This window comes from Drosophila miranda, chromosome 4, assembly GCF_003369915.1.
Source record: "Drosophila miranda strain MSH22 chromosome 4, D.miranda_PacBio2.1, whole genome shotgun sequence".
NCBI classification, from domain to species: domain Eukaryota; kingdom Metazoa; phylum Arthropoda; class Insecta; order Diptera; family Drosophilidae; genus Drosophila; species Drosophila miranda.
Window position 1 is genome coordinate 20,996,916 of NC_046677.1, and position 19,821 is coordinate 21,016,736.

At 39.3% G+C, this 19,821-nt stretch overlaps 2 protein-coding genes across 2 annotated transcripts; one reads left to right on the forward strand and one right to left on the reverse strand.

Annotated features, from left to right (window-relative positions):
* Window positions 1–6,197: 6,197 nt before the first annotated feature.
* LOC108163655 (proteasome maturation protein) lies at window positions 6,198–6,951 on the forward strand. The gene is made up of 3 exons (XM_017299074.2): window positions 6,198–6,308; window positions 6,372–6,637; window positions 6,694–6,951. Exons 1-3 carry the CDS (start codon window positions 6,306–6,308, stop codon window positions 6,824–6,826), a joined length of 402 nt encoding a protein of 133 aa, XP_017154563.1. The 5' UTR covers window positions 6,198–6,305; the 3' UTR covers window positions 6,827–6,951.
* On the reverse strand, window positions 6,941–16,229 carry LOC108163654 (MAGUK p55 subfamily member 6). The gene is made up of 9 exons (XM_017299073.2): window positions 15,824–16,229; window positions 15,655–15,752; window positions 10,221–10,373; window positions 9,504–10,001; window positions 8,658–8,918; window positions 8,387–8,597; window positions 7,993–8,324; window positions 7,845–7,919; window positions 6,941–7,656 (listed from the first exon to the last, which is right to left on the reverse strand). Exons 1-9 carry the CDS (start codon window positions 15,930–15,932, stop codon window positions 7,480–7,482), a joined length of 1,914 nt encoding a protein of 637 aa, XP_017154562.1. The 5' UTR covers window positions 15,933–16,229; the 3' UTR covers window positions 6,941–7,479.
* Between the last annotated feature and the right edge of the window lie 3,592 nt (window positions 16,230–19,821).

The following is a 19,821-nucleotide window of genomic DNA, read 5'->3' on the forward strand; positions in this document are numbered from 1 at the left end:
ACCATGTTCATATAATTTAATTAGTTCAATTATGGCGGCAATTAATTTATATCTGATGTTTGTATGTGTGTATATGTGCTTAGCTATTTAAATAAAATATGAACAAAAAAATACCAAGACAAGAACTTCATCTTTTTATTAAGGGTTAATTTGTGGGTTAATCATTCACAATGGTCGCAACGCGACGCTCCACCTACTGCCAGCAACAACAACAACAAAAACAACAACGACTACAGAAACGTCACGTCAATTGAGCAGCTTGTCAATTATTCTCCCTCCCCCGACTCTTCGTTGACGCTCTCAGCCATTGCTTGGCTCTCTGCAGCCACGCCACTATTGCCTGCTCACTTGCACTCAGGCATAACGTATAACAGCAGGGCAAGCGAGCTGTCATGCAGCTTTGTGGCCATTGACTTCGTGTCTCTTTATTTTGTTTGCAATTAAAGTTCATAAAAAGTCAATTAAACACACGTGGATTGCAGTTAATATATGGAGAGAGACTGTGCAAGTGTTTGTTGGTGGAAAAAGATGAAGTTAAGTTTATTTTTGAATGCAAAATATGCTGGTGCATCTAAAGCTACATACATATATACATATGTATGTATGTATGTATGTGTGGCTTATGTTCTGTGCCTTTGCTGTGTTTGCAAAGCTATAGCGCTTAAAAAAGTGGTCAACTTGGTTCATTTTGGTTTCTTATACATACTTTCGACTTTTTCAAACAATTTTAGGCCAGGAAAAGGAGGTGTTCGTTTTTTGTTGCTTTTTAAAATCGACTTCTACGAAGTAGAAGTTTCATTTCAACATGGATATATATATGTACATATGTACATACATATGTATGTATGTATGTGATTCTTTTAACAAAGTTTCAAGTTGATATTTTGATCAACATTGACTGTACTGAATTTTACTGTTTAATCTTTTGAGTGCAAAAGAAAAAGCGATGATCTTTCTCTAAAATATCAATAAATTAAACATTTATTGCACTTATGTATATGAAGCAAATTTCCATGAAATACCAAATAAATATATGTATATGTACATATGTAGTATATAAAGCAAATACCTTTCAAACCCATTTAATTGGCGCCCCATCGACCTGCCGTCACAACAAACAAGACGACGATCTGAAGTGCCAGACGACAACGACACCATCGATAGGACAGGATGGGTGTAGTGTTCCATTGGGTATGGGCAGCCGGAGGCTCTCAAGCGGTTGATTTATAGAGCACACGATTAGCAAAATCGGAAATGTCAAAGCCGAAAGTTAAATATACAACCTGTCCAGATTTTGATACCCGTGCAACAAAATTCAATACGTGCACTGGCCTGGGCCTGGGCCAAAAACGTTTTAAGATTAAAAACTCTGTCAGAGGCATACCGACGTAATGGAATGAGGGAATGGGTTTTTATTTTCGCTTTGGGGGTTACTCTGTTTGTACACATGGTACCGACAATATTTTGACTTTATGTAAGAGCGATGCGATGCAAAAACCCAGGGACAAGTAACCAGAAATGGACACAGAAAAAACCCACCGATACAGATGCAGATAAAGGAAGTGGAGGACGGCAACGTTTTTCGCACCTACATGCTAAAAAAAAAAAACAGAAAAATTTGGAACCGAAATTGGGACTGCAGTCGACGGAGCCCGGAGTGTGTGTTTGCATTTGTTTGTTACGCCAAATGCACATGCCGATTCGGGTGTATATCTGTATATCTGCTCCCCCGATGCTTGGGCAGAATTTTTGAGGAACTCAACCCGTTCCCGGTGCAGTTCTTGGTCGCTGGCCTTTGGTCAGTCTGCTGGAACGAAATGTTTGACTTTTGCCGACTCCCACAGACTGTTTGATGTCCCACTCCTGCACTCCTTGCACTCCTGACAGCCCCTTGTTTCCAGCTACTGCATTACACAGCAGGGCTGTGGCAAAATTACGGTGAATTCACAGCTTATGTTCTTCAGTGACCTGTCCGCCATTTTGCAAATGCCATGACATTCTCAAAAATGGATAAAAAGCAGCATCCTCATCCTCTCACTCACTCTCAAGTGATTTATGGTCGGCTGTATCTGGTTTCATGTGAAAGCAGTTGGCCATTGGACGGACCAAGAGCAAGAGCAAGATCAAATGCAGGAGCGGGGTTAACAGAGACCGTATGTGGGGGCTATAAAATGTACGGAGTGATCTTACTCAGATCACTCACGAACGGGGAATAACTTTTATGGCACGGATTACACTAAAAGAAAATACGAAAAGTATTTTTTTTGGAGTGAAAATTTGTTCAATTTGTATAAAATTCAATTGTTTCTAATAGAAAATTGTATAATCTTAGTTTTATTCTTAAATTGTTTAAATATGAAGGATGCTTTCCATAAATATTTTGAGAAAATGGATAATTTTTAAAACAAAAATTTGCACACCTTTCCATAATATTTTCATGATATTTTCTGTATGATTTTTCTCAGTGCGTGCACCAATATGGCTGCTAATAGGGTCCAGAGCAGAGTCTCGCATCCGTCCCCCCCTCCAGGCACCGCTTCTTCGTATCTTAATTGGCACCCATGGGGGGGAGGAGGAGACGGAGGATCGTGCAAAGCAGCAGCGACGACCCCTATGAACATTAAAAAGAAAGAGACCCAGAGTCCCGGCCTGGGACTGGGACTGGGTTTTGGGTCTCGGCAGCATAATGCCCAATCATCTTGACTTCTGCTTACAGCTGCTTGCTGCTGCTGGCCGTCCCATTGTCCTCGTCTTTGGATCATAAAAGTTTATGACATCCGACAAAAACTAACGAAACGTTCGAAAATTCAAACTTTTTGCTGTTAACGAAGAAGCCCCCGGTTGCGTCTCCACGCTGGGATATGCTGCCTGCCGATCAATTCCCAGTTGGCGTTGTATGTCTCTATTAGCGCTGGACAATGGAGGACGATGTGCAGCATCCAGCGGAGTGGATGTGGCTGCTGCAAAAGATTATAAATTGAATGCCATATAAGTCAGGCATCTCCATATATAGATATCTACACATATGTTCGATCCAATCAAGCTGAAACTATCCATACCCCCTCTCTGGTTACGCCTCTGTTCCCTCTTTTGTGCACACATCTTTGACTTTTATGTATTTATTGCTGTGAAAAAATGTTAATTCTTGAACGTTATACTTTTATTTGACTTTTATATTTTGATCTCTCACCCTGAGAGATCTCTCCATTTACCCGCCTCGTACATAGTTGACTCTTTCGATTGTGCGTCGTCGTCTAATGTATGTTGTATCCAAGAAGATGTATATCTGGTCGATTCGATTCTTTTCGTACTCCTCTACTTTACTCTACTATGTATTAATTGGACGTTGACCGCATAAAACGGAAAGTAAGCACCATAAATCAATCGTTGAAAAAGATTCGATGTGGAAAGGGTTTACAGACAGTTGGAAAGGCCTTTTATGGGAGAACCATTTTGATAGAAATTTCTTTAAAAATATTCAAAGTTTTATGCCAAATTTTTAAATCTAATCAGAACTGAAACTGATTTGATTCCAAAGAATTTTTAGTAGTACTCATTAGCAGTCATAAATAATTATAGCCAGTTTCATTTTGTATTATATAATTCTAAAATTAATTTATGTTCGTATTAGGGTATGCTTTCTTTAATCGATTTACCTCGCTTATCTGGGGAAGTCTGTCAAGCCATTTTCTGACTCATTCATAAGTTCTGAATAATCTATAAAAAAAAGAGAAGATCGTTATAATTTTTGTCGACATATGTATGTACACACATCGATATTTATGGCTGCATCTGAATTAACCGAATTGCCTTATGGATGCGACAGCAGCATTAGTGGATCTACAGTCTTCTCCCTTAATTTGTGTGTTTGGGAACCCGGTAGCACCGTCGATTGCTTTTATACGGACGCAGTGAATCGTTCCAAGTTGCTATTTGCCTTAGAAGCATCACCAAGGATGGTGGGAATCTATCCCAGTTCACCAAGGCATTGTGCACCACCTAACATCGTATTTCCCTGGCTCACGATATCAGCTTACAAAGTCGTCCCTCATTGTTTCATATTCTTTCTAAAACACAAACTTACTCAAATTTAGACAAATCTGTATATTTTTGTGGTTGAAACTCACTTTATATTTGTTAAATATATTTAAATATATAATATATAATAATAATAATATATAAATTTAAAAATAGGAAAATCACAAAAAACGGTAAGTATAAGCATGAGAATTATATTAAGAGACACATCCTTCCTTCAAAAATATGGGAATTAATTAATTGTAAGCCTCAATTATTGTCTGCATTAAACAATGCTTTAAGTGAAGATTCATTTTCTTAATTCTTAATTATTTATTTATTTCTGTTATTATTTATGAATTTATTATGGAGTCAGTAAAAGTCAGACATACATATGTATAACGTTAAATGTTAAATAAATTATGTTAAATCATCGTAAAGTATGTATCAAAACAATGCACAAAACAGACGCCAATTTATAAATCATAGACCATACGAATATACATCACCTCTTCTCGAGTCAAAATTTGCATATGCCTTCATATCTTACGATTTCAAAACAATTCCCAACCTTATCCGGTTATTGTTTTGGTATTTCTGGTTTTGTTAGTTTCAAGTTCAGATCGATCAGACGACTTGAGACTGGAGAGTGGCTTAAAACCGCCCCGGAGACAGTTTGTGTCCATTGTATGCGGGAGTTTGATTAACACCAAATTCATTGTCCCAGCAACGAAATGTTTATTAGTGACCATGCACTAATTAAACTCTTTCGTGTGATTTGTCGACTGTGGTTCAGCTCGGACTATCTGTTTGTCAGTTTGTCAGATTGTCACTGCAAATGAATCGCTGCTCTGTGGAGCAGAAGATCATAAATGCCGCTAAAAGGTGTGGGCGTGAAAAAAGAAAACAACAATTTGGCGTTTGTTTTGGGGCTTTGATTTGATTTGTTGATTGAATTGATTAGAGCCGTGCCCCAGAGTCGTCATGTGTGCATGTCTGTGCGTGCCAGTGTGTGTTTTTGATATTTTTTGGTTGTGGTGTGGTTGGCGAGGGTGTAATTAATCACAACACTCAAGTTCGTCATTTGACAAAAAGTGCTAACTACGCTAATAAAAGGAATTTACATAGAAAAACGCACAAAAGTTTATCTAAATCGAAACTGAATTGTCCGAGTCAAAGCGAGTTATAACACATAAATTTCAGAATATATTACTTCGCATAAAATCAAATGAAATATCCATAATTTCAGTTTTTGTGAGTTCTTTCCCGGTTTAAATTCAAAAATGGCGCCAGCTGCAATGTAACAGTGTACCACAAGCTAGTTGCAACAACACACAGTGACAGTGAAATTAAAAGAAATTAAATAGAAAAACATATCCCCAACTAAAAACTTTCAAGTAAATTGGCTTATTAATGATAATTAATATTCTGTAATATACTATCTTTCGCGTTAAATTCAAAATCAGCATTTGGCGGCATTATTAATTGTACTCCTCATCAAAAGCTAACTGCTACAGCACTTGCGCATATCAATAAATATGCATACGTTTTTTGTTTTGACATATTTTGTCTTTTAAACATTTTCGCGCAGTTCAGGGGTAAAGAGTTAGTGGTAATTTTCGTTCGAAGTAAGGAGGAAGGACATGAATAATTTATACACAGTATTATTTTTCGCTGTTTAATATAAGCTCTTCACCTGTTTAAATTAAGCGGGCTAAGTGGGTTAAGTTCGTTTTTCCGTCAGTATATTTTCGTTATATTTAAAAAATGAGACGGTATATTTTGTTTTATTTTTGAGGGTCGGACGGTATATTTCAACGAAAAGTCCGCGGTCGCACTATTGGTAACACTGACCGTTTCTGGTATTTTTAATTCTTTTCGATTTATCGTTATATCGATATATAATATAATGGTATATTTTGTCGATTTCATCAATATATTAATTTAATTTTCAACGTTATATAAAAATCCAATAAAAGCAATTATTTAAATTAAGCCAGTTAAGTAGAAAATTGATTCATTAATCGGTTTAAATTATGTGGGCTTGGCTAAATGTTCTATATAGCTATTAATATGCGACGGAATATCAAAATTGAGGAATATGTATAATAGAACTTTAGCTCGTCAGTATATTTAGGGTATATTTTTAAGGTAAGACGGTATGTTTCGGTATATTTCTGAGGGTCGGTCACTCTGCTCTACTTTTTTGATTGTCATTCAACAAAAATTTGTAAGTTTCGTTAAATTAATATAAAAACTGTTCAAAGTGAATACAAATTATAAGCAAAATGGTGAGTATTGTGGTGCGACTATATTGGAGGTATATTAACACAGTGCGAATGCGAACCGCGTAGAATCAGCAATCGTTGAAAGTGCAGCCTAGCGAATCGACGGTGCTCCATGCATCCGGCAAAGTGGGAATGCCCACGGAGGAGAACTGCTTTAATCAACTGTCCCATGTGCATCGTCTTCGCGACTCGGAGGCCAACTACAATGAGCACCAGTATTCCCTCAATATGCAGATGCTACGCAATCGCGAGGGTCTGGGTATTCCCTTGAAGATGGGCATGGAACGTCACTCCGCTCGCCAGGTGGGACGTCTGCCCTTCTTGCCCTCCAGGTGAGTGGTTGTCATAGGAAAATATGGGTCTTGTTGTAATGTGCTGCTTCTTTTAGCAACTTCATGGATGATGTGCTGACTGGACGCAATGATAGCATCAACTTTGAGGACTTTTTGGGTCTGCCAGAATACAACGAGCACATGCGTCAGCCACACGCCGTGGTGGAGAAATCTCTCGGCATCTACTAAATCCACGTACTCTTAAAACGCTTAGCGTCTAGCAAACATTCAAAACGATATAATTCAGAAAATAAATTAAATAAGTGGTCCCCGGGCTAACAGATGAAAGAACGTGCGATTCCCTTAATTTTTGAGCCAAATTCATTTATTTCTTCATCGCTGCAAGGTCAATATTTAGCTAGTTTCTTTAAACTTATACACTTTATTCAAACAAAACTAAACGCTAACTGAAATATTGGCAGAAAGGATTGTTTCTTGTACTCAGGAGATTCGTTAAAATTATAAATTGGATATAAAAACATTAGAGAAAGTACAATTAAAGATTTTTGTATAAATTAAACAAAAATATAGATTGTAAAATGGACGAATTCGTTTCGTAAAATAAGGCTTACATTTAGGACAAACCGAAGAATAAACGGAGGGCATTTTACTTAGGGAAACTCGAAGCATTTCAAAAACGATACTAAAAATGCATACATATATACATAAAGATAATCAAATTTGAATACAACAATAACTGATCAAATCAATATAGATAGTTTAAATACTCGACTTTGTTCAATTACTGGAATATTCTTCAGAGATTTATGTTGTAATTTTTTTTCGTTTCGTTATATGTATATGCAAGAAGACAATGCTGTAGCTTAGGCTGATTTCCGATTTTAGTAGATCCAATTCACGGGCACCCACTGATCTTCGTGGCTCATCTGATCGAGGGTCTCCACCACCTGTCGGAACGTCTCATCAAAGTCCTCGTTGATAATGACCATATCGAAGTATTTCTCGTACTTTCGCTGAACAAAGCTGCTCTCCTCGACGGTGGCAACCAGGTCGTCATCCTGCGGAGAGAACCGATACAAATCGTATGTGTTAAGCAATGTCTGGGTATTCAGGCAGATATCTAAGAGGGCTACTAGTGTGGCCTAGGGGTCGAGTGTGCACAAAAGCGGATGATCGTGTGTGTGTGTGTGTAATACAAGATTAATCCATTTTGTAAAGTGCACATATCTAGGGTGGGGGACTTTACCTCATAAAGCGATGCTAACGACTCGAGCGTACGTGCCCGCCTGGAGCTGAAGCGTATGGAACTTTGACGATCAAACTGTGGAAATGGAATAGGGTAACGAACAAAATTTAAAGGAGTCTATGGGTTGGGCACTACACTAAGGACATACGGATAGATTTCTATTGGAACCGGTGGCCCGACGATCGGCATAGATTGTCTTGAGCTGATCCATGCCTGGCGCCGCAACAAATATAACAAATGGCATCAGTTCCTGGCTATTGTGAAGAATCTTGAGTGCGTTTGGTGCACAGTCCAGGATGCACATGCGACCGCTATTGATTACATCCTTGATGGACTGCAAATGGGTGCCATACAGATTGCCATTGTGTTCGCCATACTCGAGGAACTCGTTCTGTTTGACGGCCTCCTCCATTTCCTCACGATCCATAAACCAATAGCTTGTACCATTCTCCTCTAAAGCGCGCTTCGGCCGACTTGTATCTGTTAAATAGGATGATATTTAATGCATTTTCTGTGCTCATTTAAGGGGCTGTATGACTTACGAGGAATAACTGCTCCAAACTTATCCACATCGCTGTTGATCAGGCGATTTTTGAGCGTGCGTCTGCCCACACCGGAGACGCCAATCAGTACCAGGGTTTTCCTGCGGAACGGCGGCATACGGGTGACCTCCTCATAGAGGAGAAGTTCCGCCTTATCGAACTCGCAATTGGCCACGGAACGGTACATGGTCTTTCGCTTTCGTTTGGAGATCTGCAACGAGAAAAATGGGATTAGATGGGGATTACTTTTTGGCTTTAATGAAGCACTTACCCTCGTGCCACAGATTCCAATTTTGTGCACATAGTCCGCCTCTGGTGCCACAAAGGCTTTACGCCTCTCCTCCAACTCTTGTGAGGGAATCAGACCAATTTTATCCGATTCCGCGGTTATATTCTTGGCCTGCCACCAATTGGGGTCCTTGACATTGATGATCTGCAAAATGTCACCCGATTTGAAGGGCAGTCCAATATCCCTGCATGGCAGTAAAGAATCCTCTGAGGGGTTATATGCAAACAAGGCACGCATATAGCACTGTGGATAAACAGATACATCAGATATTAATATAGGTTTGTCTAGTTTGTAAGTGTAGCTGAAGCCAAGATTTACTTACTTAGTTGCAAGTGATTCGAGAATTTTGAAGTGGGACTTTGTTCTAAGATTATTATTTATTCAATTATAATTTAGGAGTGTATGAGTGGAATGCTATATCATTCCTATATGTGACTATATGTTTATATTTTGATATTGCAAAAATTTATGGAATTTATGGTTTGTTCTCAAAATGCATTCAAAAATGTTTGGGGCATAAGAAATTATAGCAAAAATTGGGAGTAACACCTAAAGCAAAAAACTTCTTCAAAGCTAATCAAAAATCCATGCAAAAAAGCAGAAAATTCTTGGAGCAATCAAAGACAATATAAATACATAGTAAGATGAGGCCCTTACATTTTAATGGTTGTATGCAGCGATGTGTTTGAGATCGTAAAAATCTAAAAACAGACTCGATCCAGGCACCAAAAATGGTATACCATTAAAATGTATAGGCTACTATTTATTTTGTCTTTGGAGCAACTCTCCAATAAAACGGTAAATATTTAAAACAAATCCAAAACTTACCGTTAACTTCTTGCCCGTCTCAAGACCCGCGATGCCATTCTGTTTTACCTGACCCCCACTCACGGTATAGCGACCACTCTTGATCTCCTCATCCACATTGGGCCCAATTTTCAGGGTCAGATTCTCCTTGGCCCGAGAGACCTCCACCTGAAGCTCGTCGGGCGAATGCACTGGTGTCCCATTCACCTCCAGTATAACATCACCGACATGCAGCATGCTCTGTTTATCGATGACACCCCCAGCCAGTATCCGAGCGATAACCAGCTGCTTGTACTCGTCCATTTCGACGGTGAGGCCCAGGGGCTTACTGGGATCCCGACGCAGACCCACCATCTTGATGGTCTCCACTGGCATCTTGCTCTTTAGTATATCCTCCGTGTAGAGATACTTCCCAGATGGGCGTTGACTGGCTAGTTCTAGTTGGGTGGTTGAGCCGCCGACAGCTTTCAAACGTTGCTCGAACAAATACCCTATCTCATCGTGGGCGCGCAAGAGAGCCTAAGAAAGAAGAGAGGAAATTGTGAAAGAGAATGTGAGTATGAGGCAAATTGAGTGGAAACAAATAAGAAAGCAAGCTTAGCTTTGGGGGCAAATGCTTTTGGTACAGTCGACCTCCTTTACATTGCAAACACTTGATTAACTTAAGAACCCCTCTTGAAGGATATAGTACAGAAGCTACGAAAACATACAGGAGAAAAAACCTTTTCTTTTACTTACACGAAAATGAGGTTGGGCCAAAAGTTTAGCGAGTTCTCGCGACTCCAATCGCCTTGAGGGTGAAAATTTACGTATGATATCGTCACAGATCGGTTTGTTGTTGAGATGAGCGGGCAGAAAGACTGGCACTGGCTGTGGCTCTGTGGGATTTAGCTGTAAGAACCAGAATAATAAACAGAATAAGCATCAAACATTTGTCATGTACATCTAATTAAATTCTGACTGAGGCTGGGGCTGGGGCGTGCCTGCCCTAGGTCAAGTCGAGTCATATCGTCTTGTCTTGAATCCATCCATCCAGCCACTCCATCCCATTCACTTTGGGTTAATTGAGTGAGTGCGTTAATTGGTAAAAGTTCTTTTTTGGAGAGGCTCTCTGGCACTGTTTCCACCCTACCCCCATTTACCCCATTTGACCTTTTGTGTGTGTTTCGCAAAAGACAACGAAATATTTCGAGTCTTAGGTCAAAAATTGGGTCGCTCTTGCCTTTAATTTGGGTCGTCTGAGGTCTACGAATAAAAAGTGAATTTTCTGCTTTAATTGCACATAATTTCAATCTTCCGGCTTTGCCATTCTTTTGTACCCCTTTTTTTGATTTTTTGTTTTGGAATTTGCTTTCGTAGTCGGCGGCGCCTCCTTCTTGTCGTGTATATATTATTTTTCCCCCTTTTGCAGTTTCCGCCCACGCGTGGGGAAGACATGACGAGACGGCTCTGAGTCAACCTCATGCAATATTTATACGAATACGTATACGTCTGTGTCTCTCTATATATATATCTTTTCTCTTTCGCTGTTTCTCTTTTTCCACTAGATGATGGAAAATACCAGAAGTGTAGGGGGAGGACGTCTATAGAGCAGTTGATTATGTGGCGAAAGCTTGGTCAATTGCACTTGCTGAAAGTACATTCTTTCCATGAACTTTTATTGATTTTGTATTGAAAGAATACTTTCGTTTCACAACCTGCTTGAAACTACTTTACCAGATATTAGAATAATAATTTTTAATTATTTTTCTTTACGTATCCAAGAATATTCCTTCAACCTTCCATTGAATGGTACTTTATTATCCATCAACTGAAACCATTCCTCTCCTCGTCCAATCACCTTCTCCTTAGCTTCAAACCGAATGTCATATCACACTCTACCGATAAGGTTTAGTAATCTAACCCTTCCTCTTCTTATTCACTTCCACACTTCCTCCCTGGGATATTGGAATTGGCTTGACACCGTCGACTGCTGTTTATTTATTTAGACATTTTTGTCTGACGAAGATCATGTTTCGGTGCCCCAGCCTTCAGTATTTCAGCTCTTTAGCTCTTCTTCCGTGTGAAAAGACTGAAGAAGCCCCACCACACACAAAGACACGCGACAGATAATCCCCATCCTCGTGAACACCCACACAAACACAAGCACACGCACAGGCGACAATTGTCATTGATACTTTTCTGCATTTGCTGTACCGTTCCTCTTTCTGTCTGTGGTACCCTTTTCAAAAAAGGGTACCATGATTTTGAGTAGATGTTACCGATTATAAGAGTCTACTATATCTATTCTTGATCATCATTTAAGGCTTTTGAAGGGCGCAGTCTCTTAGTTTTGGATTTACACTCATTCGTATCTATTGTTGGTTAGCTCAACATCGGATAACAATATCATTCTGAATACCTCATCTAGACCTGATTAGATAGATCGATCTGGAATAATCGTTAAAAATGTCTTTGTTTGTGAAGATAATTCATAGCCATACGTTACATGTGTTTAGAATCGAAGACTATACCATAAATATAAGATATATATATATCATAAAAAAATCCTATCTGATATTTCGCTTTACAGATTAACCATTGAAACGAGATAATTTTTAGTATTTTATCAATCTATAATAATATTGGAAAAACGAATCTTTATGATAAGAAGTGTGTGCTTTCTGACGCATTAAAATTTCCAGATGTTAGTTTAAATTGCAGCTCTAATAGAAATGGAAATGCCATATATCTGAAAGAGTATCTAAAGCTTCGAATACCCTGTTTTGCTTGTTGCTTTTGTGCTTGTGGCTGTCTGTGGTGCCTTTTGTTGTTGTTGTTGTTGTTGTTGTTGTTGTTCCTGTTAGCCAGTAAAGGGCTTTCACCTCACCAAATGGGGTTTGTCATGACAACGACAACAGCGCAAATTGCTTTAAACAAAAAAATACACATCTTAACCGTTTCAACAGGTGCTTACTAATTAAGCAAATTGTTAATTAAACACACACCAAACACAACACACGTAAACAACAACGCCTCTCTCTCTGTCTCTTTTGGACAAGGCTAATGCTTGGGAAATTCGATCTACAGATGGGTATTTTTTTATTGAAATTTCCCTTGGGATCGCATTATTAATTGAAACACATTTATTCCATAAGTTTAATGGTTGATTGGAAGCGCCTTTCGTTTTTCAATTACACTTTTTTCCTTGACTTTTTCTTGGTTATTTTTCGGATAGAGGTAGAGCCACTCCCAAAACGCGCGAGCGGGAGCGCTTAAAGCCAAGAAGAGCACAAAAGCGCGGAGAGAGAGAGAGCATTGTGTATGTGCGTGTTGGTGTATGTTCAGGTGTGAGTATCTGTGTGAGAGTTGGATATTATTTTTTTTGGAAATGCCAAAACACAGTTAAGACTGCTGTTTGTTGGCCAGGTTACACAATTCTTGTCGCGGGGGGGATACACAGCGCGACTACGTCATCAATGTGCAAGTAAACTTGGCTAACAGAAAAGCTCTCGTTTCCAAGGCAGTAATTTGGACACAACAAAAGCAATCCGATTTGCTCTACTTTTCTATTTTAGTCGACTAAACGACTGTTTATTATTGATCTGTTGATGGAACTTGGATGAATTAACACCTTTTTCTTGGTTAAAACGCACAAATTTTAAATGAAATGAAGTCAGGACGCGTTCACAGAGAGAGAGAGAGAGAGCGAACTAACTGTTGCATATGCCGCCCCGTTTAAGCCACGCTCACACACACACACACACACTAGCTCAGCAAATGCTCACTGAATCGAACCAGCCCGAACCGGAACCCCAACGGACCGTAGCGCGCGCGTGTTTTGTGGATCCAACCTCACCTTAGTACTGCTTAAAAGTATCTGACTCACATGAGTTTCATTTGTACGGCACAGAGCTAGGGCTAGCGCTCGCTAGTATCCAAGTATCCAAGAGAACGGGAACGAGAGCTCGCTCTTGCCGTGTGCTTCGGTTTGATGGTGTGCGTAAAGCTCATGTTATCTTAGCCTACGTTACAACTGTACGCTTAGCAGAGACTAACACTGTTGTTTAACAGAGACTTTAAACAGCGCTCTTTCTCTCTAGCTCTCTCTCTTTCTATCTTTCTGAGAACAGTTTTAAGTACATTGTTAGCTTTAACAGTGACTTACGAGTAAGAACGAACGATGTGGTCGACTTTAAGATATTTACTAATTAGAACTATAATCAGAGGTACAACAGGCACGGGTTATGCAAACAAACTTCTTAATAAGAATATTCACTGATTGCCAAAATTATAATAAGTACTCCAATGTGCTATTCTTTTTTTTTGGATAAAGTTTGTATTTGATTGCTCTTGTGCTTAATACATTAATATATTTTATGCTATACATTTTTATTAAATCAATATACCCCTGAAGAGACCTGCGTAGCGATACGATCTGAACTTCTCTGTAAACTTTCTGCATTCGTGGTTTTTTAAATGATTCAATCTCAAATATACCATTCTGGGTAGCTTTCAATGACTTTAAAGCTATTCTTCTCTGCTCTTTCGTAGTTATCTGAAGATCTCACAGATTCTCACACTCTGCTAAGCTTTTACGCTCTCTCTCTCTCTCTCTCTCCATCTATGAATCTCTCTCAGCAAGCGAGCTGCATTAGTAGGCCAACAAGTTTGGGCTTTTTGTGCATCGTTGTACCCCGTATGGAAGAAGCAGGTAACATAAAGCCACCACAGGTATGTGTTATTTACGTTGAAATATGTTTTCAAACCGGTTTTCCCTTCAAACAAATACAGATACAAAGCTTCTTTGGGACGTTGGATATTAAAGAGTTGACTCCGCGACTTGTGCCGTATTTTATGTAATCTGCATAAAATAGGGGAGTGCTCGAGGAGTGTTGAGAGAGCAGCGATGGTAGGGGGAGTATTTGGTTTGGGTTTTCGGGTAAGTGACATTTCATATTTTCTTATCCCGTGACTTGTGGTTTTAATTACTTTCACTGGCCTTTCTCAACAGCCACAAACCGCAAAAGCAAAAGCTACAGCAACAAACTATTCCACCTAGGAAAATGTGGGATTCTAATTATCCGCGTCACGCGATGTCGCTTTTGATTATTTTTGTGGTTTTCTTAAAGCTGGTTTAAGGTTATGGTGAATTTGAGTATAGGTTTGGTTAAATGAGATGAGATATACCATTAAAAACCTCATTTAAGCATTAGGTAATCTTAGGGCGAAGGATTATGGAAAAAATAATCAATAATCCAGAGTTTAAAAATTGGATTCCCAACACAGGGAAAACAGATTTCTTGGGAGAACACCTTGGGTAGACATCTTTTAATATCTTTCAACGGAATATCTACTTATCCTTCTATCAATACACAGAGAAATTCTTCGACACGCAATAGTCCTGGAACTATAGGAAAACTTGCATACATCCATCGCCTTTATAGGGCATTCCCATTTCGGTTTTAGCCTTAGAAAAACATTTCTTTTATTGTTTTTCCCAGGCAATTCGCGTGTTTGCCGCATAAACAATCCAAAAATATTTACTATTTGATTAAGCTACCATTTTTATGCAGATTTTACTACGAAACTGGAAGGCATGACATTTGTTGGGCTCAGGCAAGTCCATTATATCACAATAAAGATCTAATAAAGACCCCATTCTGTGTAGCTCTAACTCATCTTCCGCCTCAACGGGGTCAAGTTTAGTGCGAAAATAAGTGTGAAAAGAAAAGCAAAGATGGTGTTAATGTGGGGCCATAAAAATACTCCAAGAATATGCGGATAAAAGAGAAGAGCTCAGAGTTGCCCCGACGGGGGATATCATTCACCCTTTAGCAGGTTATAAAGAGTCCACTGCGTTGGGGATAAATGATTTGGTAAAGCTATCAGCCATGGATATACCCCCTAAGGAAAATGATGTAATAAAGAAAGCACAGCACAGCACACCACACGCATACACACAGAGAACATACATAATATCTAGACCGAAAATCAGCATGCATTGCCATCGATAAAGTAAACAAAGATTGCCCCTGTACGGGGGCCTGTGTATGGGTGTGGAAATTGTATGGAAAAATGTGTGTGGAAAAAGAAGAAACGTATGCGCAATTTTCTTATTGAACAGATGCTCACTGGAAAACGGGTGTAACTGGGTCAGAAATAAATGTGATTCGTGTTCTGGTCCACTTACCATCAGCTCCTTGTGGGGCGTGTTGGGATTGCTGAGCAGCAGGCCCTTCAGAAAGATCTCATCGTGGTCGGAGAGGTCCGTGGAGTGCCGAAACGCGGCTAAGAATCGTAATCGTAAACCAATCGTAAATGACAATCGTTTCGACAGCTTAATGTACCGCTAAACCTACCGTTATCGGATGTATCATCGTCGCCGGCACTGACCCTATTGTTGCTGGCCAGAAGTTCAACCTTGTCCTGACGCGCCGCCCGACGGGACCGAGCACTCCAGCGCACCATTCTGGAGTCACCAACGAAGAGACACGAAGTGGCAGAGAGAAAGGGGGGAGAGTCGAGTCCAAAATAATGGCCACAAATGAATCAATTCGAAGGTTAAGGAACTCGAATTCGATTGTGTATTACAGGTTCTTCTTCAGGGGCATTCCGGCAGATATTTTTCAGCACACAACTTATTCCATTTATAGTCACTGGATGTTATTGTTTGGGCGCCACGCATCCGCTAACAACAAGTCGAAAATTGTTTGTCTTTTAATCTGCTTCAAGAAACCACTCTGAAAGCCAAGTTACTACGACCCGACAGCTGGGCAAGAGAGCGAGCGCCCAAATGAAAAATGATTGTAGACATTTTAACATTAACATGCAGCATTTGCAGATAGCTTTTTGGCTGCTGTTAAAAAAAGCTCGATTGTAAGCTTTTAGGCTCTGTTAACTTAGCTGAATTGCTTTTCGCATCTTTTAACTTTCAAGAAAAGCTTTTCGCCTTTTTCTTTTTTTCTTAACACAATTAAAATGAATATTAATAAATAATTCAAAAAAATAATAAGATCGGGTAAATTTGAAGTCTTTTTTGGAATGTTTGCTTGAACAAAATTCGTGTAGATGGCAGTTTGCACGCGACCATACAGTATTTCCATTTGTGTAGACCTCAAAACAGACGGGATATAATATATGAAGTTAACTCCCCATCTGTACCAAATGTTCCATCCTTACTCACGTATTCCTGGGGGCTCCCGTGTCGCAAGAGCGTATGTCAAGATCCGCCAATTATCGCAGACGTATTCCACAATCGGCATCCGCACTTGTCGATCATACGCTTTGGTAACGTAGAGATGATATGATTTTGAGCGGAGCCCAACCCCAAGGAGAACAACAACCGCCCCTACAACAATTGGGGCGGAACTGGCGCTCGCCAGACTCGTGACGCCAGGCGCATCCTGGAGAGAAGTGGGCGTGGCGGCAGCAGCGACGATAGAGGTGGAATCGACAATGCTAGAGCTATGTATGTACATATGTGCAGACAGTAATTTAATGGCATTCAATAACGCCTCCGTCGCCACGCAAACTGCAAGGTGTTTTTCAGCAGCTTGAACGCATAGGTTCATCTCCTATCAGGCCCGTTGGCCTTTTTTTCAACGTCGAATTCTTTTCTAATACATCGTTCTATTTAATTTCAGCATCAATTGAAGGTCTACAAAGTCTTTAAAATATTATATCTCTGGAACCCATGACCATGGATACAATATATCGGAGTTTCAGAAATGTCGTGAGGGAAATCAGGGATAGGATTCCGGGCCGTCTCGATTACGATGTTTAGGGAGAACGCGATTCAGAGCAGCCATCAAATCAGGGCTCGTATTTATGTATAGGCGCTAAACTAAGAAATTCCATGAAATTAAGCAGTTAGAAACAGCTTTTTTCCTGAAAAAAAAAATGGAAGCACTGGCTGCGGCTGCGCTCGGGATCTGTCTGCTGCGCTGCTTCTGTATTTGGATAAGCGCATGTACCAATAACAACGGCAGCATGTAGCTGCTCTCTTCTACTAGCGGCAGCGGTACTTTCTGTTTACATATTTAAATGTATATTTATGATTATATGCATATAAGTAAATAAATATAGCTGGAATTTGACTGCGACTGCGATTGGCTTCTCCCGGCAGCTCTGCCACCACCTAAAAGTTCAGCAATGGCAACGCTCTGATGCTGCTACTGAGGAATACATACATACATACAAGAGATGGTGCAAATTTCCAACACGCACGGCTTCAAATTTTCCGAACATGGTCCAACACGAAATAATTTAAATACTTTAAATTGTTTTCTCATGTTAAATTTCCCTCTCGCTCTGGCGCGTGCTGCAGAGGCACACCAGGTTTTCCGTTACTTTGTCTGGGCCCGTGATAGTGATGGACGAACCGCTTCTGCCTCTCACGTTTTCAGGCTTTTCAGAAATATAAATTCGGACACAAAATAATGCACGTAAAAAAGTGGATAACGAAAGTTTTTATATCACATTTTAAATAAATACCAATCCTTTTAGCAATCGGGTAAAATTATGATCAGATCTGAGGGTCCTAGCTGCTTGATATCAACATTTAAAAATTGTAATCTATGATTTTTTTTCTTTATTTCAATACCTTAAACTATCGAAATACACTATCGATAAAAACTACTCAGCAACATACGCAAAAACGAGTAATTCCGTTCTCTTTCTTCGCCAACTGTGAACAATTTCTGTCTAATAAAAATGGCTGTTATCCTCTCTTAGGCTTGCTTTTTCGCTCTCTCTTATTCGGTTAAGTCTCTCTATTTAAACGGTTGGCAACAATGAGCCCCATTCCAAGCACAAAAGTTGCGGCAACACCATTCATACCCTAGGGAAAAGCATATTATAGAATTGAGAAAATGTTTGTCATCCCAGGCTCCGTAGGTATCAGGATCGAGATAAATATATACAGGATACTAATAATGTACTTGAATATGTCTAAAGAATACCAATTTGAGAAAAGGTCTTTATAAATTACGTTTCATCTTCATAGAAAATTAACGAAATAGGGTGGACAAAGGCCTATACACGCATCATTAATTCAAATACCAGCAACTTTGCGACTGTTTCTTTTGTTGAACTATTTTGTTGAAACCGTATTTTAGTCAAAATAAAATACATTAAGGTAATTAAAAGAAACAATCTTGTAAAAAATGCATTTATCTATGGGCATCTATAGCTTGAAATATAGGCAATACCCGATTCGCCGCAGTTTCGCTTTTGCAACAATAAGTCTCATTCCATACACAAACATGTTGCTAATTCCATGCACACATACCCTGGGGGAAATGGATGATATAGAATTGCGGAAATGTGTGTCATTCCAGGCTCTAATTAATGCAGAAACTAGATAGTCTCTGTTTTAAACGATATTTTGCAGCTCATCGTCTGTCTACAGAGACCAAGAATTGGTATAGGGATCAGGATTTATTTACAAACACCTAATCGAATGCATGAATAGACCAAAAAAATGCAATCTAAGACAAAGTCTTTACTAATTACATTTGAAAGCAGGTTGGAAAACAGTATCTTTATATAATATTCACGAAATAGGGTATACAAACGCCCATACCCTGGTTGACATCAAATGAGTCTGCAAATACCAGCAACATTGACGTCACAACCTGCGACTATTGAACATTTTTGTTGAAATCGGGTTTTTGTCAAAATAAAAGATTTTCGAGTACTTAAAAGTAGTTAATCTTGATCAAAATTGATTCAGCAATCATATAAAATTATCTGGGCAAAACTGAGATATCTATATAGCTGGGAATATTCGACGGAAGAAAGATTAACCAAGAAATAGTCGTCATAACCGGTTGACAACAATGAGTCCCATTCCATGCACACATACCCTGGGGGAAATGGACGCCCGCCAATAACAACAACAGCTTCCTCCGATTGTTGTTTTGTGTCTCTCTCTTACCGTTACCGTGCAGTCGCGATGTAATAAATTGTAAAGCAGAATGTAAATATTGTGGAGACGAACATAAATCTTATGTTTCTCAAGCTCTGCTACCGCCTCGAATTTTTTTCTGACTTTAGAAAATTCCGTTGATACGCCACAAATTATATTGCTGTTTGAGCAAAAAAAAAAACTATTTTCAATATTATCAAATAAAATCGAATCTCGTTAAAACGCGTACACAGTCGTTTGTTTACGTTTAGACAAGAAAGGTGGACGACAATTTTGAAAACACGCGGGCAAATCGTTGTGGCCAAAAAAAACACATTTATCTCATTGTTTCAAATATTGCGTCTTTAATTGTGATTTCGTCAACAGAAATCAAAAGTCACAAAAATTAAAAAAAAAAAAATATATTCGCAAGCTCCACCATCAGCATCT

Bases quoted from the DNA above. Each gene is read 5' to 3' on its own strand.
- LOC108163655 (XM_017299074.2), top strand. The intron at 6,638-6,693 runs GTGAGTGGTTGT...TGCTTCTTTTAG, and splicing joins CTGCCCTTCTTGCCCTCCAG to CAACTTCATGGATGATGTGC.
- LOC108163654 (XM_017299073.2), bottom strand. From the start codon at position 15,932: ATGGTGCGCTGGAGTGCTCGGTCCCGTCGGGCGGCGCGTCAGGACAAG. The intron at 15,753-15,823 runs GTAGGTTTAGCG...TACGATTCTTAG, and splicing joins CGATGATACATCCGATAACG to CCGCGTTTCGGCACTCCACG. The intron at 7,657-7,844 runs GTAAAGTCCCCC...TTCTCTCCGCAG, and splicing joins CGTTAGCATCGCTTTATGAG to GATGACGACCTGGTTGCCAC.